Source organism: Peromyscus leucopus, chromosome 4, assembly GCF_004664715.2.
Source record: "Peromyscus leucopus breed LL Stock chromosome 4, UCI_PerLeu_2.1, whole genome shotgun sequence".
Lineage (NCBI taxonomy): Eukaryota > Metazoa > Chordata > Mammalia > Rodentia > Cricetidae > Peromyscus > Peromyscus leucopus.
Window position 1 is genome coordinate 96,738,302 of NC_051066.1, and position 27,225 is coordinate 96,765,526.

Consider the following 27,225-nt stretch of genomic DNA (forward strand, 5'->3'; position numbering starts at 1 on the left):
AAGCTGGGAGGGTAAGGACAGAATAAAAGCTAAGTTACATTTCTGTCCTAAGCTACTGGATAAACTGTAATGAAATGAATTTTTAAAGCACATTATTCAAGGCACAAAAAGGGCAATCAAAATGAGATTCTGAGTAATCTGAATTTTCTATTTCTCTAATTTCTAAATGTTTATGCATTTTTTTTTTTGTTTTTTGAGACAGGGTTATGTATTATTTTTAATAACAACAAATTAAACTAAAATGTACTTTCTAAAGCAATTTGGTTCAATACCTACCCACATACAACCCACAAAGATGGTTGATGCTAGTTTCCAGCCATCATCAGCCATAGACTCAATGGATTAATATTCCTCTTATCCTTAGCACAAAAACAACAGTGTCATTTATCTCCATATAAAATTTTAATTTGCCATTTGAAAGAAAATGGACAGGAATTATTTGTAGCATGATATATTGAATTTCACTGAGGCTCTTGATTTCTGAATTCTAATTGAATGAATGCAAACTAGTAGATCAATAAAGCACTTGCCCCAGAGAGTATAATACAATACTGGCTTGGCTAATGCAAAGATCATTCAATGCAAAAGAGAGTGCCTCACTTCAGTGACATGTAAATAGATGAAACAGGTAAAGTAATCCATGCATTTTTTTTTTTTTTTTTTGCTTCTCTGCTCTTTGAGGTACTTAGGCCATATGAGAGCAAAACCCAAAAGCTGTATTGCACCCACCCTCTGGAGAATAGACCCAGCTAGACAAAGGATAATTAAAGAAAATAATTTAGGAGGATACACAGTATCAACTGTTTTTAAGGTTTCCGTTTTTAATTTTTTTTAAGTTTTTCTTCAATTTAAATTTTATGTGTATGAGCAAATTGCCTGCATTTATGTACATGTAGCATGTGTTCCTGGTACCTAAGGAGGCCAGAAAAGGGCATGAGATGCCCTGGAACTAGAGTTACAGATGGTTGTGTGCTGTGGAATGTCTTTCTGTACACTGAATATATGTTGTTTCCAGTGGTTATTATATAAGCCGCTTTGGCCTACGGCAAGGTAGCTTAGAGGCCGGTGGGAAATCCAAGGAGAGAGACAGGAAAGAGGCTGAATGGGGAGATGCCGACCTTGGGGCCGGGCAGGACCGGAGAAACCCTCCGACTACAGTTGTGACTCACAAAGGTGCTAGAACACAGTCTTCACCCTAGGGCACAGCATGCAGCTTGGGTATAGCTTTCTTCTATTAAGGTGGTATGCCACAGCACTATCCTCTAAGCCAGAGAGGCAGCATCTTAAGACCAGCAATGTTTGCTTAGAAATGCTCACAGCTGGGCTTGTTGACTGTTGATGCTCCTTTACAAAAGAATATCCAATATAATTCTGGAGACGATCCAGCACTCCTCTCAACTAGTTGTATGCAAATCTGTCCTAACTGCATGAAGTCTTGAGGGAAAGAGCTAGAATATATATGCTGAGAAAGACTAGGGAGAAAGAGGAAGCTGTCATCTATACAGAGTGAAGACTTTTGTCCAGTTTAGCTGCTCTCAGGCCACCCACACTTCTGTCAGTAATTTCTCATTCGTGTGTTGTAAGTAAGTCCAATAAAATAATTCACTGGTCCCTCAGGATGAACTCTGGTGAAACAGAATTCTGGCTTGTGACTGACATTGCTTAGTCTTCCTCTCCTATGGAGAAAACTCTCACAACAGATGGAAAATTTGTTAGCTCTTATGCTTCATGGTATGGAGAAAGAAAATCGGTAAACAGAAGAAAATGTTAGAAGAATGAAAAAAATGGAAATATTTTTAGTAAAGAAGGACTTATGTATAAGGATAGATGGCTGAATGTTTCTCCAGAATGGAAAAGAAGGCTGAGAGGAAAGGCGCCACCTGCATGGTCTTAACACCCAAGATGAAAGTGTAACTAAAGGCTAAATGATTATTATGTTGCTCTAAAAGTCCGAGGGGTCTCACTCCCCAGACACTAGGTGGAAACCCATGTGAAACCCACTGTTATTTTGACAACTACAGCTCACTAGTGATTCTCTCCTTGACAAAAAACTGTTGCTCAGATGGAAAACTTCAGACCCTGGCTCACTGCTGCACCTACTTACATTCTAGAGAGACAGGCCCACTATTATTTTAATCAGAAAATCACTATTATTTAATCAGAAAATTAGACTATGGCTTAATTTCTTTTCTTTTTCTCTTTCTAGAAACAATCTGGAAGGGACTTCACACTGATTCTAGCCACTCCAACAGCTATCAAAATGCCTGAAAGCAGATCCTAGGTCCAATGTTCTGGAGACTAGCTTTGGAGTCCCAAGGAAAAAGAGGAGCCATCAATCAACAGATCATCTTGTAAGCTCATCAAGAGATTCTAATGGACTTTGAAAGCAGACCAGTCACTGCCCCAATTCTATAGCAGCAGCTAGGGTTACCCTAGGGGGAGGGTAAAAAGGGGCAAAAACAGGAGGTAAGATTTGGCTAGCAAGTTTAGGGTAAAAAGACCATAAAGAAAAGTAAAGTTCACTCTTGGATAAAAAGCCAGAAATGTGCCTGCATTTTCTTGGCAGCCTTATCTTTGCCAGAGACCAAAGACACCAAAAGGGACCCTGACCTCTGATCTGGTTCCTAAATGATTCTAGGAAAAATCTTTTCAGAGCAAGAGATGTTGAAGCAGAAGCTTGTTAAGCAAAAACTCCTTCTGAACAAGAGAATAAAGTCCTAGCCTAGGTGGAAACCTAATATTCCATTTGGGATAGGTCAATTGCCTGCCCAAGGGGCTACCCCTAAGACGGCAGCATCACCTTAAACCATGTGTCAGGGGCCTCCTTCAGAGGCTCACAGAGACCATGCTCACCAAACACTCCCTGGTCATTTTCTGTCTTTAGAGACTTTAGAAGTCAGCATGTGCTGGCTGAGTTTTAAGAAAATAAATAAATAAATAAAAATGAAAATGTATAATAAAAATGAGGAATAATAAGAAACTTTTTTTTCTATCAAAGGAGGCTAGCCTGTCAAGGACCAATATTCCATAATCTCTACCCACCCTGTAAATCCAAACTTTGTTATTGTTTTGTTTTTGTTTGTTAAGACAGTTTCTCACTGTGTAACCCTGGCTAGCTCAGAACTTGCTATGTAGGCAAGGCTGGCCCTCAATTCACAGAGATCTACCTGCCTCCACCTCCCAAGTGCTGGCATGAACCAACACACCTTCCTTGCTAAGAATTCAAATATTTTAATCTCCCCTACTGGTAAAACTTCTGTTTACCCAAAGACCCTGCTGCATTCCCATAACATAATGGCCCCTTCCTCCTTCCCTGCCTGTATTTTGGGCTGCTTTCCAAATGAGCCAATCAAGAGTAGATTGTGGGTGCTGGAGAGATGGCTCAGTGGTTAAGAGCAACGACTGCTCTTCCAGAGGTCCTGAGTTCAATTCCCAGCAACCACATGGTGGCTCACAACCATCTGTAATGAGACCTGATGTCCTCTTCAGGCCTGCAGGGACACAGGGACACGTGCAGACAGAATACTGTATGCATAATAAACAAACAAACAAATAAATAAATAAAATATTTTTTTTAAAAAAAAGAGATTGTGATGTCGAACCTCAGCCAACGAGAAACAGCCAACCACCCCCTTCTATTAGTTAGGAATAAAGACAGAGTCATCTTGGTCGCATGAGCTACTTGCTAGCCTGGTTTGGGTCATGCATAGCATACCCTCTTTGCAAAAAGAAATTGTTGGGCTCTTTTCATTTGATTCACATGTTTCTTTGTTCAAGATCAAGAATATGTTTTTCTATCATTACTGTGTTAACTTCTTGCATGAACTGAGAAACATTCCCATTGCTCTCATGAGCATATCTAGTAAGGTAACAAAACAAAGTACTGCTTTTCAAGGTTGAGCTCAAGCTGGGCACAGTGGCTCATACCTCTAATACTAGCACTTGGGAGAGGCAGTGGCAAGGGGAATCTCTCTGAGTTCCAGGCCAGCCTAGTCTTCATAAAGATCTTGGATATTCAGGACTACATTGAAAGAGCGTGTCTCAAAAACAAAAAGTTCAGCTCATGAAATTACTCCTAAATAGTAGGAAATGAGAGACTGGAGAAGTTAACATCTGGGCTTAGTTATCAACTGAGCATGTTAAGTGATGTTAGGACAGACATTCCAGGGAGGACATGCTGGAATAAGGGCTGGAAGTCCTATTTAACTCCATCAAGAGGACCAACATAGCCCAATCATACAAGTACACTGGGACTGAAAGGAGAAAGGTTAAGGAGTAGAGACAAGAAATGACCCACTTCTCTCCAGCTCCGCTACTTACACCTAAGCCAAGGCCATTATTCTCTCTATCCTCCTGGCCACAAAGAAGACTATCCTTCCACTCCACTGCAAGTAGAACTTGACCAATGTGATTGAGGTCTGACTTGTAAGCCCCAAGTGTTACAGATCACTCTCAGACCTGGGTAAACATCCAAACCTGTTCTTCCTCTGACTGCAAAAAGCCTGTATGCACAAGAAACCATTTGAGAGTTGCCTAGCAAAGCCACAACAAATTGACTAGTGTGCTTCATGATCAAGAAATCTACATGGTCTTTAGACAATCCATTTCCCCCTTTTCTTTCCAAGGCACTGCCTCAATACCTTCCCAACTCAACTCTAAATCTCCTTTGCCTTCCTGGAATACATGCAGCTGAAAAAGCTATTCTCTTAAACACAAATAGGGAATTGGTAAAAAACACTTGCTCAGCTGGTAAAGACACCTGCCGCAAAACATGGAAAGACTCCACATAGTAAAAGAAAACTGACTCCCACACTTTGTCCTTTGATCTACACATGCACCCTGCAGGGTATGTGCACCTCCTTACATAAAAATATGTGAATGTAAATTTCAAAAGAAACACAAATAGGCTCTGTTGGAGGATATTTGTTTATACTGTGTGAAGATGAATCTATGTTTTGCCTCACCTGGCTAAGGCACCTGATTGATTTAATAAAGAGCTGAATGGCCATTAGCTAGGCAGAACTTCCAGGCAGACAGAGGAATTTAGGGTTAGAATCTGGCATTGCAGGAAACACCAGTGAGACAGGGACGGACTCAGATTTACAGAATAGAAGAGAAGTAAAGAGCAATGTGGCAGAACATACATTAATAGAAACAGGTTAATTTAAGTTAGAAGAGCTAGTAGAAACAAGCCTAAGCTAGGACAAGCTTTACTAATTAATAGTAAGTCTCTGTGTCATTTTTTGGGGGCTGGTGATCCAAAGAAGTCCTACTTCAAGGATCACTATGTCCCTGTTTTGTTTTTGTTTTTGTTTGATTTCAAGGCTTCCTGTTCACTTTAAATAAAATTCAAACTTCTTTTTAAAAGCTTATGAAGCCCTGTAGCATTTGGTCTGTTTCTCCAACTTCAGCTCAAGCCATTTACTCCTTTTGTGATAGTAAGCTCCCTTCTTTTATCTCAGTTCCTTTCTTACCTCAGGATGTAGGCACATGCTCTTGCATCTGCTCATGACATTCTTTCTCTTAATTTTCTTTTTCTTTCTTTCTTTTTTTTTTTTTTTTTTTTTTTTTGGTTTTTCGAGACAGGGTTTCTCTGTGTAGCTTTGCGCCTTTCCTGGAACTCACTTGGTAGCCCAGGCTGGCCTCGAACTCACAGAGATCTGCCTGGCTCTGCCTCCCGAGTACTGGGATTAAAGGCGTGCACCACCACTGCCCAGCCTTCTTTTTCTTTTTTCTTTTTCTTTTTTTAACTTGATTTGCATTGGTGTGAAGGTGTCAGATTCCCAGGAACTGGAGTTACAGTTATGAGCTGCCATATGGGTGCGGGGAATTGAACTCAGGACCTCTGGAAGAGCAACCAATGCTCTTAACCACTGAGGCATCTCTCCAACCCCAATTTTTTTTCTTTCTTTTTTTTTTTTCTTTTGGTTTTTTCAAGACAGGGTTTCTCTGTGTAGCTTTGTGCCTTTCCTGGAACTCACTTTGGAGACCAGGCTGGCCTCGAACTCAGAAATCTGCCTGCCTCAGCCTCCTGAGTGCTGATATTAAAGGCATGCGCCACCACCGCCCAGCAAGCTCAGACCTTCTTGAACACTGATGTCATATTTACACCAGTCACAAAAATACTCCAATCAATATCAACATTTCCACTCCCCTCCCCGACTTATCCTCTCTGTCCCCTGTTCTCTCTCACTCATTGTTTACGAAAGATCAGAGAGCAAAAAGAATCAGGTTATTTATGGTGTGTAAAACACAGAAAACATCATGCTTGCTCCATCCTTCCCCAAAGAGTAAATAACCATACTTTGTTCTATTACTAAGTGATAGAGATGACCCTTAGAGAGTATCAAAATAAAAATCTTGGAATAGCAATTTAGTTAGACTATTCAAATATTAGCTGGTATATGGCAGTCTTTTTTAGATTATAAGAATAACTAAGAGGCAAATGTGAACAAAATCCTAAACTTTCATTTAGAATTTTGTATGAATAAAAAAATTATTATGCCGGGCGGTGGTGGCGCACGCCTTTAATCCCAGCACCTGGGAGGCAGAGGCAGGTGGATCTCTGTGAGTTCGAGGCCAGTCTGGGCTACCAAGTGAGTTCCAGGAAAGGCGCAAAGCTACACAGAGAAACCCTGTCTCGAAAAACCAAAAAAAAAAAAAAAAAAAAAAAAAAAATTATTAGTTCCCAGCCAGGGGTGGGGGTGGAGGATGGGGGGTGAGGAATGAGGGTGTTGGCACATGCCTTTAATCCTAATTAAAACATAGGGAATTCAACAGCCTTTTCTGACTTCTGCAGACACCAGGCACAGACACAGACACAGACATACATGTAAGCAAAACATCCTTTCTATATAAAATAGATAGATAAATAAATAATGAACACTTTTAAAAGGGGCACCGTCGCTTGGCGTGGTGGCAGCAGTCCAGCCCCAGCTCTCTGGGAGGCAGAGGCAGGAAAACTGCATACCTGGAGCCAACCTGAGCTACAGAGTTAAGATGGTCTCAAAAACAAACACACCAAGAAAACAGCACTGAAATAACTCAAATCCAGTGTCACACTGTACTAGACAATCTGTGTGTAGCTTGTTATATCAATAAGCACATGGGAAAGAAGACAAGTTCACTTACTTAGGTCTCTCAGACCCAAGGTTTGTGAACTCCACTTTATATCCTGTCCATACCCTAAACAACAGCTGTAATTTCACAGAGAAATAATTACTATATGAAAATGAATTCATTTTGAAATAGGCATGGACACTGACAACACTTTAGAATTTTAAACTTCCATTATTTGCCAGGCAGTGGTGGCACACACACCTTTAGTCCCAGCTCTCTGGGAGGCAGAGGCAGACAGAGCTCTGTGAGTTCGAGGCCAGCCTGGTCTACAGAACTAGTTCCAGGACAGCTAAGGCTGTTACACAGTGAAACCCTGTCTCAAAAAAAACAAAACAAAAAAACTTCCATTAGTGAGCAGCAAAGTCCACTGGAGATAAAATTATATGCTATCTGTGGGGCTGCATTTATGTTTTCAGTAGTGCAATTGTTTTCCCATTAAGCATTGACCAGGTTCTCTCTGTGAGCAATACAATTTGAGGCAAACCTAGCTGATCACTGAAAGGCTCATTAACTGCTACACTACATAATTAATTCAGTGGCCACAGACAGACAGAGTCAGTAACATCACTGACTGCCAGCCAACAGCACAGACAGCCCTCAACAGTATATTACCTAGCTGTACAGTCCTTCTGGTGAAGAAACTGCTATAAAACTTACTTAATTAGAATTATCATGTTCTATATATTAGTGGTTCTCAACCTTCCTAATACTGCAACCCTTTAATACAGTTCCTCATGGTGTGGTGACCCCTAAACATAAAATTATTTTCATTGCTACTTCATAACTGTAATTTTGCTACTATTAAGAATCATAACATAAATATCTGTGGTTTCCAATGGTCTTAGATGACCCTTGTGAAAGAGTCATTTGACCCCCAGGTTGAGAACCGCTGCTCTATATATTAAATAAATCACATCAAGAACAGGAAAATTCGTTACATAATAAATCTAACCAGTAAATAAATTCATCTAAAAGACTCTATGAGTCTCATTCTCTCTCACACACATATATACACACCCCACATCATCAACATCATGTTAATTACACATTTCTCAGACTGTATGAAAATAATGTTACTCTAGGCACCTTCCAAACTTAATTCTGACATTCTTAAATCTACAATGAGTAAAAGCGAAACCTAAAAGAAAGGATGATCAACATACAGAACTCACAAAGATGGTTACCTGGTAGTCTGGTTTTGTAAAATAATCCAAAGAGGAAATATGGTCCAGAAAGGTGCTGAATTCAGGAGGGAGGTGTTTCAACATGAGCCTATGGTCATACCTCTCCTTAATGGAACCCACTTGCTCCTGGAAGGTAAAGAGAGCAGGAACCAAAGTCAGCTTCTCTTGGAAGCTTTGATTACAAGCCCACAGCTAACAATCTCAAGGAATGCAGCAGGCTGCGGAATGAAAGGGGTATAAGTACAAAGCGAGGGTAAGCGCTCACCCACTAGTGGCTTTAGACACAGTGCTTCCCAGTGGGAAGTGAAGCTAATGTAATGGAGAGCCAACAGAGAGACGTGCCGGGCTGCACCAGTGAACTGACAACCCCTGAGGTCTTTAAACTGGGTTACTTTCCTTTATGAACACAGTATTTATAGTTTTCCAAACAAAATAATCTGATAACTAAAAACTAAGAGCTGTAATTCACATCAGAAGAAATGCTGTTCTTATCAAATGTATCTCTTCTCAATATACATAGAAAAAAATCATAGTATTAGCTAATATCAGCTCACAGAGAAAAATACCCATTGTAATGCAGTGAAGTTGCTTACAGATTTTGTTTCATATGTAAGTGGATTTTCTTTTTTAAAAATTTGAAATAGAGTTTACAACTAAATTGATACTCAAATACAAAAATTATACACCTATGAGAGGGATTATGTGATTTTTTTTTTTTCTTTTCATTTACTATTTTTTGTGGTGCTAGAAATTGAGTCCGGTGATTTACACATGCTAGGGATGCACTGTACCACTGAATGATATGCACATCTGTTCTACATCATATCTTAGTCCAGTGACTTACACATGCTAGGGATGCACTGTACCACTGAATGATAAGCACATTTGTTCTACATGATATCTCAATACATGAAGATATTATACAAAATGCTTACTGAGGAGAATTTTTGTTTGTTTTGGTTTGATTTTTGGTTTTTGGTTTTTCTGGATAGAGTTTCTCTGTGTAACCCTGGCTGTCCTGGAACTCACAAGAGATCTGCCTGTCTCTGCCTTCCAAATATTGGGATTAAAGTGTGTACTACCACCACCCAGCTTGAAAAGAAGTTTTTATTCTTTCCCCTATCAAAACTGACATTATAATTCAAAATTACCTTGTCCTTTATTTTTCTCCAAGGCAGTTGACCAACCACAAACTCTACCAACATGTAGAATAAGGACCAAAGGTCATCGTGTCTTCCCATTTCCTTGAGAAATAAAAGAGAATTCAGTCATATTACATTACCAGTTTTTATGGGTGTATCACATTGTTTAAAGATCACTAATTTCCCATAAATCATCTGGTAAACATCTATATGTTGCATAGTTACATATCAATCCATATGCAGAATATATATACTGAGAAATGTTTTGATATAAATAATACCTACCTGGAGATGTAGTTCAGCAGTAGAGTAGTTCACTGAGTGTGTGTAAGACCCTGGGTTATATTCTTAACATCACAAAAAACAGCCACCACCGAAAAGCAAAAACAACACAGAGCTGGGAATACAGCCCAGTTGGTAGAGTAACTGCCTAACATGCATAAGGCCCTGGGTTTGATACCCAATACCACATAAACTGGGTGTGGCAGTGCATGCCTGTAATCCCAGGACATGGGAGGGAGAAGCAGGAGGACTAGAAGTCCAAGGCCATTCTTGCTACTTAGCAAGTTGGAAGCCAACCTGGGACATAAGAGATTCTATCTTAAAAATCAACCAATAAATAAAATAAACCTCTAAAACTCAGAAATGCTAAAAATACAATTAACAATTTACTAATTAATTAGTGCTTTAAGAAGTAAAGGATGAGACTGTAGCTCAGTGGTAGTCTACTTCTTACTAGGAAAAAGGCCCTAGATTTTATTGTCAGCATTGCAAAATTTTTTTTCATACACATACACAGACACACAGACACACACAGACACACAGACACACACACACACACACACACACACACACACACACAGGTTGTTTCATTTTGTTTTCTAAATAGGGTCCTTTATTTCAACTTTTTAATATTGCAAATAAAAGAACCCACACTCAAATTAACTAGACCCAACAAATTTTAAAATTAAGAGTAACCCTAAGTCTTTTTATTCTTTCAGTTAGAAACAAGGAAACTGGCATGTTTGGCCTAGACTCCTTCCTGCTTTGGTTGCAGTGTGGTGTTTAAACCAGGTCTTCCCACACTAGTCAAGAGCTTTCCCGCTGAGCTACGTCTCCATGCCCCTGGCTACAAAAACAAAAGTTATTACATATTATAGAGAAAATAATCTCTATATTCCATCAGATAGTGACAGTATAATATCTACTATTAATGGTTTTTATTATATTTGTTTGGGGTATGTGTGTGTGTACAAGTGTGGGTCCTCATGTGCCATGGTAAGCATGTAGAGATCAGAGGACAACGTGCCAGAGTTAGTTATCTTCTTCCACTATATAGGTTCCAAGGATCAAACTCAGATTGTCAGGCTAGGTATCTTTATCTGCTGAGTCATTATGCTGACCCCAACCCACAAATCATTTCTTAGAATAGAATCTAGGTATTTTATTTCTTCAAACATCTATATTTAATTTTCAACACTAAATACATAATTAAACAGATACCCAGCAGACATACTTAGCTGTTGCCTTTTATGGCGAATACAACTTCACTTTTTTATGTAGCTGCCCATATCTGTCAGGCACTATACATCTTACCATGAATTAGTATCACGAATTCCTTTACCATCAGCATTATACAAAACAGTGAATTAAAACAACTATTCAGGTAAATGTGCAGCTATAAAAGGGACCCTCAGCTCCTGAGCACTTTTTATACCTCTGAACTGAAATATTAAGATTATCAGTCTGATGCAAGCCATGAACATGCAGATATGACAACCTTGGATCAGATACATACCCTGTTCCGATGAGCATTGATTGATGCGTAACGAACTGTCCCTCGAAAGCCTGCCACAGCACGAGGCTACAATAAACCATACAATCTTAAGAAATTAAAGAGCAAAAAATTTAACACAGTTGAACACAGAAAGCAAATGGTAGAGCAATTCTATTATAAAATACTATTTATAGTAATGTTTTTAGTGAGGTTAGAGAAAACTAGAGAATGAATATCTCTAAACCACAACTTAAAACACTAATATTTTAATTATTTTGGTCCTGTTTCCTTCTATCTGTATCCTTAATTTTTATTTATTTATTAATTTGTTTCTCTCTCTCTCTCTCTCTCTCTCTCTCTCTCTCTCTCTCTCTCTGTGTGTGTGTGTGTGTGTGTGTGTGTGTGTGTGTATGTGTGTGATGACAGGGTGTGGAATGATGAATGCTACAGTGTGCATGTGGATGCTAGAAGACAAACTTTGGGAATGGATTCTTTTCTTCCACCATATGGGTACTGAGGATTGAACTCAAGTTGTCAAGCTTGGTAACAAGTGCCTTTATCTGCTGAGCTATCTCACAGGCTCATCTATCTACATTTTAAAATATGATGACATAATGGGCATTGGGCTTGGGAGATGTAGCTCAGGGATAGCACAATTGCCTACTACGTGTAAGGCTTTGGGTTTGATACCAAGGAACACAAACACACACCAAATGTGTTTATGAAATAAACACAGATCTGTACATTAGAAAAATCAAACATTTTCATTGACCCAGAATCATGCCAAGTACCAAAGCATCATACCATATACATTAATGCTTAGGCTCTGGTTACAAATACATTTAAGAACATGAAGAACCATTATATAATCTAAGATGCCAATCTTACCATATTTTGTCTATTTTATTCAAACTTAATTTGAAAGAGGTTACAACTATACTCACTTGCATAAGTAATTTATGCTAAAATTTAAGTTTTTGGATACTTAGTTATGCTAGGTAATGGAGATGAAGCCAGACATGATTACAGCCTCAGACAATATAACCCCAAATAAAGACCACATTAAAAGACGATCTTTCTAACTTGCCTTCTCACAATGAATCTACTATAGTTTCTTCTATCATTCATTGTTTTCTCTAGCTCAAAACTTTACACTTGCTATTCTTCAGGCTGTTCCCTCACTGCACGCTTCATGTGACTGACTCACTCTTGGAACTAAAACTTCTGCTTCACGTACCTCCTCAGAAGTACTAATCGTCTGAATGAAGAATACCATTCCTTGCCTGCAATGCACTGTGTTCTTTCACAGATGCCATGTTTTTAGAATGTTTTATACAATGTTTTTACATGTTTTTATTTGCATTTATATCATCTATTTTGTTTACATTGTATTTACTGGCTGTCCACTCCACATGATACATTCTGGGAGAAGAAGGTCTTGCTCATTTTATAAACACAGAAATAATCAATCAAATATAAAATAGAGAAGAAAACATGATCAGCCAGGCGGTGGTGACACACACCTTTAGTCCCAGCACTTGGGAGGCAGAGGCAGGCAGATTTCTGTGAGTTTGAGGCCAGCCTGGTCTATAGAGCGAGTTCCAGGACAGTGAAGACTGTTACACAGAGAAACCGTCTCTAAAAACCAAAAAAAAAAAGAAAGAAAGAAAGAGAGAGAGAGAGAGAGAGAGAGAGAGAGAGAGAGAGAGAGAGAAAGAAAGAAAGAAAGAAAGAAAGAAAGAAAGAAAGAAAGAAAGAAAAGAGAGAAAAGAAAGAAAAGAAAACATGATCAACAGAAAAGACCAGGCAAAAGAACAATTATCACTCAAGAGCCCAAACCTAAGGATCCATGGCATAGAAGAAAGAGCTGTGGGTATTATGGGAATCTATTCAATAAAATTATAGCCAAAAATTTCATAAACCTAGAGAAATAGACACCTAAACACAAGAAGTATTATGAACTCCAAATAGACATGACCAGAGAAGAACCTGTCCTGGCATGTCATAGTCAAGATGTCAAAAATACAGAGCATGTGTTCAGCTGCGGTTTTCTATGAGCTCTCTATTTGCTGTAGAGACACGTCTTTGGTGAGGGGTGGGAGCCACACTCTCTGTGGGTAAAAGGATAAGATTTAGAATGCAGTAAGGAGCTGTGTGGTCTAGCAGAGTGGCAGTAGTAGATTCCTTTTTCTTTCTTTTTTGGGGGGAGGGTGGGGGGTTTTAAGACAGGGTTTCTCTGTGTAGCCCTGGCTGTCCTAGAACTTACTCTGGAGACCAAGCTGGCCTCTAACTCATCAAGATCTGCTTGGAGAGTGCTGAGATTACCTGGCTAGTAGGTTCTTTTTTAAAAAATTCACAACCTCACTAGCCCAAGGAAACTGACTAGGTTTCCAGTATCAGGCATGCTTTCCCTCCTGTTCAATTAGGCAGTTGTTGGTTGGCACTGACACGTTGAGTGCCAGTTCTTACATTTTTACACATATCTTGCCATGCTGGTAATTGTCATGGTTCAAGGTGCTGAAGCTGAGTAGGACTGTTTTTTTCTGTTTTTTTTTTAAATTAAAGATTTATTTATTTATTATGTATAGTGTTCTGTCTGCACGTATCTCTGCAGGTCAAAAGAGGGCGCCAGATCTCATTACAGATGGCTGTGAGCCACCATGTGGTTGCTGGGAATTGAACTCAGGACCTTGGGAAGAGCAGTCAGTGCTCTTAACCTCTGAGCCACCTCTGCAGACCATATAGGACTGTTTCATTGCTTTCCTCCCTTGGCAGTTGACACCAGAGATCAACAGATCGTGAGAATCCCAGCTCCACTGCATACATCGATATCACAGCTCCTGCAACTACCGCTGGGCAGTGGTGGCGCATGCCTTTAATCCCAGCACTCGGCAAACAGATCTCTGTGAGTTCAAGGCCAGCCTGGTCTACAGAGTGAGATCCAGGAGAGGCGCAAAGCTACACAGAGAAACGCTGTCTCGAAACAACCCCCCCCCCAAAAAGATAGCAATGTCAGTAGATATATTAATGTGGATGGGATATTTCACAGGATTCCACCCCTAGACAAAGAACTATAGGTAACTACTGACTGCTGAGAGAAGAACTAGCCTTTCCCAGGGATGAGCCCCCTAATTGGTTGTCCAATGCAGAGTGGTCAGCCTTGAAACCATACAGACACAAACAACAATAACCTCAACAGGTTGTATTTATATTTATGCATACAAATACATATCTATGGGCTAGAGAAATGGTTCCGTGGTTAAGAGCACTGGCTGCTCTTCCAGAGAATCTAAGTTCAATTCCCAGCGGCCACATGGCAGCTCACAACTGTCTGTAAGTCCAGTTCCAGGAGACCTGACACCCTCACTCAGACACACATGCAGGCAAGACACCAATGCACATCAAATAAAAAAGAAATCTTAAATAAATAAATAAAATGTGCGTTTGTTAAAAAAAAAAACCAAATATGTGTGTGTGTGTGTGTGTGTGTGTGTGTGTGTGTGTGTGTGTACGTAACAAATATAATCAAAGAAAAAGAGGCTATCTCAAGGTTATCCTTGAGTTGGGGGTCATGGCAGGGGTTCAAGAGAGAGTAGCTGGCAGGGAGAGAGGAAAGGAAGAAGTGAAGTAATTCTATTTCAATTAAAAAACATTTTTTTAAAATTTGCAAAAAAAAAAAATACAAACCAAAGAAACATTACTAAAAGCTGTAATGAAAAATGCCAACTAACAAACAGAGGCAGAGACATCAGAATAACATCCAAAATATTGAAAGTGCTGAAAGCAAACACAGGAGAAACACTTCAGGATATAGGTATAAGCAAAGATTTCTGAATAGAATCCTAATAACACAGGAAACAGCCTCAAGCAAATGGGATTATATGAAATCAAAGGGCTTCTGCATAGTAAAGGAAACTCTCAACAGAATGAACAGACAGCCCACAGAGTGGGAGAAAAACCTTTGCCAGCTATACTTCAGACAAAAGGCTAATATCCAGAATACATAAAGAACTGCAAAAAAGTAAACGCCAAAAACCCCTACTTGCCAATCAATAAAGGGGGCAATGAGCAATTAATGGGGCAATACTCTTAACAGATGGCTTGCAAAAGAACTATAAATGGCAACAAGTATTCTAAAAGCATTCAACATGGGGCTGGAGAGATGGCTCAGCACTTAAGAACACTGGTTGCTCTTACAGAGGATCTGGGTTCAATTCCCAGAACCCACATATCTGTTCAAAGATGTCTGTAATTCCAGTTCCAGAGAATCTAATGCCTTCTTCTGCCCTTTGTGGTCACAAAGCAGACATGTGGTGTACATAATGCAGGTAAAACATCCATACAAATAAAATAAAAATTAAAGCTATGTTTTTTAAAGTGCATCTATGGCAATCAGAGAAATTCAAATTAAAAAGACTTTGAGGTTCTATCTCACCTCAGTAAGAATGGCCACCATCAAGAAAACAAGAGACAACAAATGCTGGCAAGTGTGTGGGGGAAGAGGAGTCCTTACCTGCTGGTGGTGGAAATAGAAACTATTTTTACAGTCACTACAGAAATCAGTGTACAAGTGTCCCAAAAAAACTGAAATTAGAACTACCATATGACTCAGCTAATTCACTGCTAGGCATATATCCAAAGGACTCTGTATGCTACTCATGTGGCTTGAATTCACCTTGTAGCTGAGGATGACTTTGAACTTGACCTTGAAGATACACCTCCCAAATGCTGGATCACAACCATGCACTACCTGTAAGGATTATGTCCTTAATTACGTCACCAGCCTGCGATGGCGTCCCAGCCTAAAAAGCAGGTGTGCCCTCTGTGCGTTCTCTTCCTTTCCGCACTCTCTCCTTCCGTTCTCTTCCCTCCACTCCGTCTCTCTGTTTCTGTTTCTCCCCCCACCCCCCCTCTCTCTCCCAATAAAGCTCTAAAAAGGTAACCATGGCTTGTGATTCTTCTGATCAGCACTCTCTGCCGCAGCATAACCAACACTACCATGCCTGGCTTACATGACGCTTGGAATCAAAACCAGGTTTTCACTGATCTACTAAATCGTTCTTACAAAGTCATCAACAGTCGGTTCTCACTAACACCTAACAGGAGTGACAACCTTACCACTCTTTCTGAAGAACTTCTTTCACCTGGCTCCCAAGGAAAACCTCTTGATTTTCCTCTTATCTGACTGACATACTTCTCATAGGTCTTGGCTGGGCCATGGTTCTTCCCTATCTTTCACCAACACTGCTCAGCGACCCAATGGCTTAGACTCAAGACCTCCCTCCTACTTTAGCTATACCTTCTTCCTAGGTAATCTTATCTAGTTATATTCTAAAAAATATGCTGCCCCACTTTGGGATATGGAGGATTGAACCCAGGTCTTCATGCATGCTCTACCACTGGGTTATATCCCAGGTCTCGTTTTCAGTTTTTGAAACAGGGTCTCACAAAGTTGACAACAATGGCCTTGAATTTACTTTGCAGTCCCGGGGTTTGAACTTAAGTGTCAGACTAGGCAGCAAGTGCTTTTGCCTGCTGAATCATCTCAGTGAGACCTTGACACAAAAAAAAAATCCAAAAGAAAAAAAAAAAGATTCTCATATGCCTAGATTTTAATTATAATTTGCATATATGTATGTATAACTAATAAAGTTGGCTCAATCAAAATCAAAATGTTTTAACTTTTATACAACTAGTTAACCTGATACAAATGAAAAATCACAGTGAAAAAACAAGCTTGAACATACTAAAGTTTAGAGTAAACAAGAGAAAAGTTATAATGGGAGATAAAGTAGCAGCAAAACAATATAGAGAGTTGCCTGTCCCCCTTCCCAGTAAACTCAGTGAACACTAGTTGAAAACAAAACACGTAAGCCTCTAGAATGAGCTTTAAAGGCAAACAAATTAAATATTTTCAAGAAAACTTGTGAACATCCAGTAAGAAAGGTAAGGGTCTATGGTATCCAAACCAAGACTGCTCTCTGCTCTAGCCTAGCTTGATTTAAGTGACCCTATTCCAAACTGCTGCAGTCAGGAACACATGGCTAACCTCCCTACGGAGTCCACCAATGGAACTCTTTCTAGAAGGAGCAGGACTGGAGCATTTTGCCTTGCCTTAGCAGCTTGCTGGTGAAGAGACAGAGATGTACTTAGTTCACTGCCTCTGACAGACTTTCTCCTGACATGACTCTAGCCAGACTCCCTAAAGTCTCTTCTAAGGTTGCCCTTGTTTAGGGGGCATCTTTATCTTTGCTAGTCACGTTTTCGCAAAAGTTTTTGTTTGTTTTTTAAAATTCCTTTTATTTTATGTGCACTGTCTTTTGTCTGCATGTATGTCTGTGGGAGCTGCCATGTGGGTGCTGGGAATTGAATCCAGGTCCTCTGGAAGAACAACCAGTGCTCTTAACCACTGAGCCATCTCTCCAGTCCCTGGCAAAAATCTTAAGAGGTAAGTTTAGTAAAACTCCTTTACCTGGACATTTGATTGCTGGAGATATCGCTCTGTATAAATAAAATGTTGATTGGCCAGTAGCCAGGCAGAAAGTATAGGTGGGACAAGCAGAGAAGAGAATTCTGGGAAGTAGAAGGCTGAGTCAGGAGCTGCCGCCAGGAGGAGCAGGATATAAAGTACCGGTAAGCCACAAGCCACGTGGCAAGGTATAAATTTATAGAAATGGGTTAATTTAAGATATAAGAACAGATAGCAAGAAGCCTGCCATGGCCATACAGTTTATAATTAATATAAATCTCTGTGTGTTTACTTGTGGGATGCTAGTGGGAGAGATTTGTCCTGACTGCCAGCAGGCCGGGAACAGGAAATCTTCTAGCTATATTTGATTAAATTCCTTATGCCTCTTATCCCCTGTCCTTTGTCTTCTGGAGTAAAAAAAATCTCCTTTGTGCTGAGAACTTGGTCTTGGAGTGTCTTGATCCAATACTGATCCCTTTAATGTCCCCTACTGATTATATGCAGCTAACTCTAGACAACAGTATCTTAACCTTGTAATCTACTGATCTGGTTTCAATACAAGTAAACATCCATTTTTTTTAAATTCACTGAGCTTCATCCCCTCCTCCAAACATTCATTCTGATACAAAATTAGCATTTCTTTAAAGTGATACTAGAAATAATAGTTCAATTATCAAATATTAAATAGTAATGAAAAAGCTTACTGGTCTGACGTCACCACAGGAATTCGTAAATTGTCGGGCCAAGCCAAAATCAAGCATGAAACATTTCCTGCATGTACTGGGAAAGCGTCCCATTGCGAAGTTTGACTGGAAAAAAAATAAAGACGAAAAATACGTATTCTTATAATATCCAGTCCCACCTACATGTTACACTACATGAATTCTTCTAGTCTATATAGCATGTTTCAGACACACTACTGTAAGTCTATGACTTTTATTAAGCATTAATGTATAGTATAATTTAGTTGCTGGTTCTAACTTTCAAGGGAAAATTAAAGTTTTTCATAGTGGAGTGTTCTTGTAAATACAATTAGAGACTTGAGAGAGAGTTGTTAATGTCTACCTACAACCAGGAAAACTGAGCAAAAATAAATTTAAATGTTCGTATAGTTACATATAATAATGACCTAATTAAATTCAGAACTAGAATTCTTTGGAATTCTAGTCTAAGTTACTGCTTAAATGACAACCCAACCACCTAAACAAGGGAAGCTAGGGATGGGGGGAAATATATATATATATAAAACATAGAAGAATTTTTATTACTTCTCAACCTTTAGTTAAGTATAAGGACTGGTTGTGATGGTGTATGCCTTTAATTCTAGTACTAAAGACAAAGGCAGGCTGATCTCTGTGAGTTCAAGGTCAGACTGGTCTATATAGCAAATTTCAGTTTAATCCTATCTTAATAAATAAACAAATAAATAAAATAAAACAATTTTCTATAAGCATCATAAAGCTGAACTTCACTAAAATTAAAAATACAATTTAGGGGGAAAAATTCCAAAATAGTCCTAAGGAAAAAATGCTTTACATTTTTTTCTCCTTAAAAAAAAAAAATAGCCGGGCGTTGGTGGCGCACGCCTTTAATCCCAGCACTCGGGAGGCAGAGGCAGGCAGATCTCTATGAGTTCGAGGCCAGCCTGGGCTACCAAGTGAGCTCCAGGAAAGGCGCAAAGCTACACAGAGAAACCCTGTCTCGAAAAACCAAAAAAAAAAAAAAAAAAAAAAAAAAAAAATAATAATAATAATAATAATAATCAGTGTACCGAGATGTGATGGCATATACTTTTAATTCCAGCATTCAGGAAACAGAGACAAGATTATCAGTTTAAGGCCACCCTGAACTACATAGCAAGTTGGAGGTCAGTCTTAGCTATCCAAGACCCTGTCTCAAAACAAAACCAAGAGCCCCCAAACCTAAAAATCTATGTAATTTGTTGTGTCAAATGACTGAAAATTTAGAAAGTTAGATATGCAAAAAAGGGAATTTGTAATGGCAAAATCCAAGCTATCACATCCACATTTCCTTTTAAAGAAGTGTCGTTTTCCTGAGGAGCTTCCTGAGGAAATGACAGGGAAGGGCACAGGACAACAGAAGACTAGAGCAGGACAGAAAAGGGAAACAATCTGTGTTTACACAGCAGTTCTTAGGAGAAGACCAGGCCTTTCAAGTTCATTATTCTGATGAACACATCTGGTGACTTGAGAAAATGAACTGTTATGAAGAAACACACAATTCAAACTAACAATTTATGCATGAGGCTGAATAATTAGCAATGCTAAAATATCTAATTAAGAACTGGCAAGCACAGACCTTGCATGTGAAGATGCCTGTGGGGACCAGAGGACAACCTCAGGTGTTGTTCCTCAAGCAGGCGAGGGGTGGCTGGCCAGTGAGCCCCAGAGATCCTCCAGAGATCCTCCTATCTCGCCTGTCCAGCACTTGGACTACAAGTATGTACCACCATACCTGTTTTTTTTAAACATGGGTTCTGGGCATCCAACTCAAGACTCAAGTCTTAAAGTGCTTTACTGGCTGAGTTGTCTCCCAGCCCCAGCATAGACTTTTTAATTTAGCTGGCAAGCAACATTTCCTGGTATGAGAAGAGCTATTGAACATAAGCCGTAATTTCTGATTACCGCTTTAAAAACAAAACAAAAACTAAACTAAAAGGTAAATTATTTTTGTTTTTAGGGCATTACAGGAATAAAAACATTTCTTTGTATTTAACCACACAAATTAAATATATATATATATACACACACACACACACACACACACACACACACACACATACTAGCATATATTCTGTCTCCTAACATTAGAATACCAAGCAATAGCCTTCTGTACTTGGAAAAGACAAGGCCCCTACCGGTTTTATGTCTCTGTGAAGGAATCCCACAGAATGGATGCTTTCAATAGACTCCAGAATCTGTCTCCCGAGCCGAAGAGTAGTGCTAATGGTGAATGTGCCCCGGGACTGGCTCCGTCGAAGATCTGCCAGATTCCGACCCTATAAAAATGGATAATCACTTTAAAATACAGTCTTAATACTGTGATAAGACTCAAAACATTCAATATATCACCACCCTATAAAATACTGTGACTGAAATAATGAGGCTCTTACCTAAACTGTGATCTTTTTTCTTTTTTTTTTTCTTTTTCCTTCGAGACAGGGTTTCTCTGTGTAGTTCTGGAGCCTGTCCTAGATCTCAATCTCTAGACCAGGCTGGCTTCGAACTCACAAAAATCTGCCTGGCTCTGCCTCCCGAGTGCTGGGATTAAAGGTGTGCACCACCACCACCTGGCTAGCTGTGATCTTCTAACTCAAAGAATTATGTATGTGTATCCCTCTTTTTGTACATGACTGTGGGTGCCCTCAGAAATCAGAAGAGGACATTTAATCACCTAGAGCTAGAATTAAAGATGGCTGTGAGCTACTCAACATGGGTGCTAGAAACTGAACTCCGGTCCTCTAGAAAAGTAGCAAGAGCTCTTAACCCGAGTCATCTCTCTCTAGCCCTAAGAATAGGCATGCTGTTAGCAATCATGTTCCTAAGTCATCATGTTTTGATTTATCCTCGCTATTCTAAAAATGTAGACTTGGCTCTTTCTTCCTTTTCCTTTTCCTCCTTTCCTTTTCTTTCTTTCTGAGGGGGTCTCATGTACCCCAGGCTAACCTTGAACTCCCTGTGCAACCAAGGATGACATTGAACTGATCTGGCCTTCAACTCCCAATTTCCAGGATGACCAGTGTGCATCACCAAGCCAAGTTTATGTAATGATGGGGATTGAACTCAGAGCCAGAGCTTCATGCGTAGTCAAACTCTACTATCTAAGCTAATCATCAGCCCCTTAGATGTGACTATTTTAAAAACTATAAAATACAGATATCTGTTACTATGATAAACACTGTAACAAAAAGCAGCATTAGGGAAGAAAGGGTTTATATGGCTTACGATTTCAGCTACAGTCCATTTTGGGGAAAGTCAAGACAGCAACGTAAGCAGTTAGTCACATTACATTCACAATTAAGAGCAAAAAGAAAGTAAACACATCCTTTCTTGCCTGTCCTCAGCTAACTTTCTTCTCTTTTCCAGTGTTCGGGAACTCCTGCCTAGGAATGATGCTGCTCACAAAAGACTGGATCTTCCTACATCAACTAAAAATCAAGGCATTCCCCCACAGCTGTCCCTACAGACTAACCAGACCAAGACAATCCTCACTGAGACCCCTTTCCAGGTGGTTCTAGGTTGTGTCGTTAAAACTAAGCAGCACAAATATCCAAAGCAGTATTCCTCATTACTGCCCATCACACACTCCCTACAATTACTTAATTTTCCTACATCAGTTTTTTAAATGAAAAGAGTTAATAATACTTCATATAATTTTATAAGGATTAAATAAAAACCACATGAAATTTCTGGAATATTGCCTTGTACTCAACAAATCCTAAGGACTGTTATTATTAGCAAATATTATAGGAAACAGAAGGCCATAAAGGACAACAAAAGTTAAAACAATTAGGTGATGGTATGAACACCATATGAGTCAGCTAAAACATAAACTAGACATCTGGGGAGATAGCTAGTACAGAATATCTGAGGAACACAGAGTAAGCAGTGATGTAATCTCTTATATAACTATTTCTGGCAAAATGCCATTTTCTGTGTGATTTTTTTTCTATCAACATGGCCTTAAGGTTGAGGCAAGGTCCTTGTTTTGGTTTTTGCCTGTGCAGCCTGTATGCTGTGCCCACTTGCCTGTCAGCATCTGCCTGCCTGTAGTCTGTGTGCTAGTAAATAAAGTATGTTATATATGCTTAAAATCTCTCATATTCTCTTCAGCTTTCTAGCCTCCTTCCGACCCTCCCTCGTCCTTGGCATCAAAGCTCAGGCCTCACAAATATGATACAGCAAATATTCAGCTATCAAAGCAGCCAGCCTGGTCTACAAAGTCAGTTCCAGGACAGCCAGGGCTGTTACACAAACCCTGTCTCAAAAAACAAACAAACAAAACTACATCCTAGATAATACCAAGATTTAAATTAAAAGCTACTACTATCATAAGAACAACCAACAGGAATCAATTAACTTGATTAATAATATCAGTAATTATTTAAATGTCATAAAATGTAATTTTAATGTATCAACTGGTGATTGGGGCATAATGTCTCATGCCTATATTTTTAGTAGTTTTTGTTATTGTTGTTATTATTTTGAGTCAAGTCTTATGTAGTCCAGGCTAGACTGGATTTTGCTATATATAGTAGAGGGTTGACTTTAAATTCTTTTGTTTGGTTGTTTGTTTTTGTTTTTGAGATAGGATCTATGTAGCCCTTGTCTGTCCTGGAACTTGCCATGTTGACTTTGAATTCTTATCCTCCTGCCTCTACCTCTTGAGTTTGGGAATTACAGAAGTGTACCATCACACAGAGTTAATCTCAACATTAAGGAGACAGAAGAAGTTAAGGCCAGCCTGCACTACAAAGTGAGCACCATGCTAGCTTGGACTATAGAATGAAATCCGACCTCATAACAGCAACAACAACAACACACACACACATCAGAAAAACAAAAACAAAAAATCTAACAAAATCTGGGAGGATAAACACAAGGCTGACACAAGAATAGTATTGGGGGAGGGGCTGTTCTTTTTTTAAAAGGGGGGATCTTTTCATATATTAAGAAATTCATATGCAAAAAAAAATTTTAGAGCTTATATTTCTCTCCAAAGTAATTCTATAAATTTAACAAGATCAAACTACATTTTGTTGTTGTTTTTTGAGTAATGAAAATGCTAAGGCCAGGAATAGTGCCACACACCTGTCATTCTGGTACTTGGGAAACAGAGACTATTGCCAAAAGCTTGAGGTTAACCTAGTCTACAGAGGAACTTCTAGGCCAAATGGGGCTATATAACAAGATCCTGTCACACGCACAAAATTTAAAAAATAAAAATAAGTAAATGAAATGGGGGTGTTGGGGGAGAAAGAGGATGAGATCTAAAGGGAGAAGAAAGGGAAAGAGATTGGGTATCATACTAAATGGAGAGAGTAATACAGTGAATTCCCAGGATAAGAGGTCATTAATCAGGCACAGTAGCTAGTAATCATAGTAAGCCCAGATGTGCTTGCTCAAACCTAATCTCAGCACTTGAGAGGTGGAGACCTAAGGATTAGGATGTCAAGGCAATTCTAAGGTACATACTAAGGTAAGACCAGCCTAGGCTACATGAAATCCTGTCTTAAAAAAAAGAAAAACCCACACAAAAAGAAAACAAACAAAAACGAATATAAAAAAAGAAAAAGTAACTATCACTTCACAGACAATGCATTTTCATAGATAATATATCTTCTCAAATGTAACTCTCTCCCATTCTAAACATACTACTTTCATGTAAATTCAAATGATATAATTTCATCTATACATTAAAAAGAACGTAAGACCAAAGAAATAAAAATACAGAAAGAAGTAATCAGCATGTCTACTATTATAAATTTGACTTAGAAGCATCAATATGAACCACAACATACTTTCTCTCTTAATATTGGATTTTTTTGTTTGTTTGTTTGTTTGTTTTCTGTCTTTCAAGACAGGATTTCTCTATGTAGCCCTAGCTGTCCTGGAACTCACTTTGTAGATCAGGCTGGCCCTGAACTCAAAGATCCACCTGCCTCTATCTCCCAAGTGCGGAGATTAGAGGTGTGAGCTATCACACCCAGCTAAAATTGAACTTTTTTAATCCATCTTCTTAAAAAAAAAAATCAGAGACAATGACCAATCCCATTGCAATAGGTACACATAACATCTAGATTATCTCTAAAACATATTTCCCATTAAAAGGAACCAGGGTTGAATGGAGGAACAGCTGGAGCATGAAATACAGAGAATGAATACAGTACACACTATTGCATCAGAAAATAAGGATGCTTTTAAAACACTACCTAATCAGGTCAAAGTACAACCCAGAGAAAGTCTCACTAGCCAAGGCAGGAACATAATGAACATTCAAAGCTACAGGCCCGGTGTGATGGCCTACTCTGATAATCCTTGTTTGAAAGGCTCAGGCAGAAGGTGTGGAGACAATCTGGGAGGCATGGTAAGTGACACCCTCATGCAAACAAAAGGAGAAGGTGCAATGTCAGATGCACAGTTTGTAATTTTATTGAGAGGGAGGAAAGGGAAGAGAGAGACTATAAATTCACAAAGGAAAGCAGGCACTCTTGTCTCTTAGAGGAAAATATTAGTGAACCAACTAATAGTTCTGAAAACTGATTAAAATAATGGAATCTACTGTAGCTAGAGTTTTCCTGCCTTGCCCACAGTCAGGACAAATCTTTGTCACCCACCAGTCTCACAGCCGCTCAGACCCAACCAAATAAACACAGAGACTTATATTGGTTACAAACTGTATGGCCGTGGCAGGCTTCTTGCTAACTGTTCTTATAGCTTAAATTAATCCATTTCCACAAATCTATACCGTGCCATGAAGCTCGTGGCTTACCGGCATCTTTTCATGCTGCTTGTCAGGGTGGCGGCTGGCAGTGACTCCTTCTGCCTTCTTGTTCTTTTATTTCTCCTCTCTGTTAGTCCCGCCTATACTTCCTGCCTAGCCACTGGCCAGTCAGTGTTTTATTTATTGACCAATCAGAGCAACTTGACATACAGACCATCCCCCAGCACAGCCAAGTGCAGACCATCTCAGACACCTACACTCAGGCCCGTGGTCCTAATCATCCTCTGTGCGGACCTGCTGGATAAGGCCACGAGGAACCCGAGAACGGACTCCCACAGGACATACATAACATCCCACAGCAATCTACTATTATATTAACCCTGACTTTCCTATATAAAAGGTATACTTCAGGGTAGGCTCTATCACATGAAATACTTTTAAAGGAAGACTTTTATCTAAGTGGAGAAGAAATGATACAATTAGAATGGTGTATTTGGAAAGCCCACTGAAATCACAGGCCATGCTTACTAACGGACTGAAAAAAAGGAAAACAAGGCACATTGGGAAAAATCCCTGAAAACTTCAAAATGGGTGGACCAGGCTGCAGGGAGGTTAAGGTGCTGGCTCTCAGGACGCAGCTGGAAGTGGATATGCCACCTCTCACCTACCCTTGTCAAGGAAGTGGAAATCAGAACCTAACCATCAGTTTATGAGAAATGGGTGGGGAGTGTAACGACATGTTACATATCAATAAACAGTAACAATCAGCAAAATCCACAATAAGAGAATTTCTACACTAAAACAACAAAGAAGGAATCTTCAAGTAAGTAAGACAGAAGAACCAGCAGATCAAAAAAGGCTTAAGAAATAAACAATGAAAATCGTCGGGCGGTGGTGGCGCACGCCTTTAATCCCAGCACTCGGGAGGCAGAGGCAGGCGGATCTCTGTGAGTTCAAGGCTAGCCTGGGCTATCAAGTGAGTTCCAGGAAAGGCGCAAAGCTACACAAGAGAAACCCTGTCTCGAAAAACCAAAAAAAAAAAAAAAAAAAAAAAAAAAAAAAAAAAAAAAAAAGAAATAAACAATGTATGGACCCTATTTATAGCCAGATCCAAGTAAGTCAAATGAAAAATAAATAAATAAATAATAGGGTAATCGAGAAAATCTGGAAAACCAGCCAAGCATGGTAGCATATTCTTTTTTTGTTTGTTTTGTTTTTGAGACAGGGTTTCTCTGTGTAGCTTTGGAGCCTGTCCTGGATCTCATTCTGTAGACCAGGCTGGCCTCAAACTCACAGAGATCTGCCTGGCTCTGCCTCCCAAGTGCCAAGATCAAAGGTGTGCGCCACCACCGCCCAGCTGTAGCATATTCTTTTAAGCCCAGCACTTGAGAGGCAGATGTAGATGGATCTCTGTGAGTTCCAGCACACTCAGGGCTACGTAGGGAGATCCTGTCTCAAAAAAAAAAAAAAAAAAAAAAAAAAAGAAAAGAAAAGAAAAGGAAAGATAGAGTTCATATTAGTGGCCAATTTGAGAGAAAACAGGGACCACATTAATGAACTGAAAAATGTAAAAAGGTAAACACTTCAATAAATTAAAGTATGCTAACTTGAGATGATGAATCATGTGACCAAGAAAGACTTTAAGGGCCAGTGAGATGGCTCAGCAGGCAAAGGCACTTGCTGCCTAGTCTGACACCAAAGTTCAAACCCTGGGACTCCAACAGTAGAAGGAGAGACCCAACTCCCACAAGTTGTCCTCTGACCTCCACACATACCATGGTACACTCCTCCAATCCCCAATTAATTAATTTCAAACAAAACTAAGCCAACCATCTTAGCACACAGCTATAATCTTAGAAATCAGGAGGCTAAGGTAGGGGGATCCTGAGGTTAAGGCCAGTCTTGGCTATATCATCTTGTGCTATTCAGTGAGACCACACTTTAAAAAGATAAACAACTACAACAACAACTATAGTTTACAGAAAGGGTAATATTTTTAGGTCAAAGTCAAATATTGGAGGATACTTGAGAAAAAGAAAAGTCTTCTGAAAATAAGAGAAAACATTTAGG

General features: G+C 39.4%; 1 protein-coding gene and 1 long non-coding RNA gene across 6 annotated transcripts in view; one reads left to right on the forward strand and one right to left on the reverse strand.

Moving 5' to 3' along the window:
- Window positions 1-3,450, forward strand: part of LOC119087881 — a 35,644-nt gene extending 32,194 nt beyond the window's left edge. Inside the window, exon 3 of the long non-coding RNA XR_005091391.1 lies at window positions 2,207-3,450. This is a non-coding gene — a long non-coding RNA (uncharacterized LOC119087881). The remainder of the gene's footprint in view (window positions 1-2,206) is intronic.
- Ttbk2 (tau tubulin kinase 2) overlaps window positions 1-27,225 on the reverse strand; it is a 116,139-nt gene that overhangs the window by 25,528 nt on the left and 63,386 nt on the right. For all 5 annotated transcript variants that reach the window (XM_037205149.1, XM_028878674.2, XM_028878673.2 and 2 more), the window contains 5 exons: window positions 20,570-20,710; window positions 18,396-18,500; window positions 11,244-11,309; window positions 9,455-9,547; window positions 8,304-8,429 (listed from right to left, as the gene is read on the reverse strand). In XM_037205149.1, coding sequence (XP_037061044.1) covers window positions 8,304-8,429; window positions 9,455-9,547; window positions 11,244-11,309; window positions 18,396-18,500; window positions 20,570-20,710 — 531 coding nt within the window. The remainder of the gene's footprint in view (window positions 1-8,303; window positions 8,430-9,454; window positions 9,548-11,243; window positions 11,310-18,395; window positions 18,501-20,569; window positions 20,711-27,225) is intronic.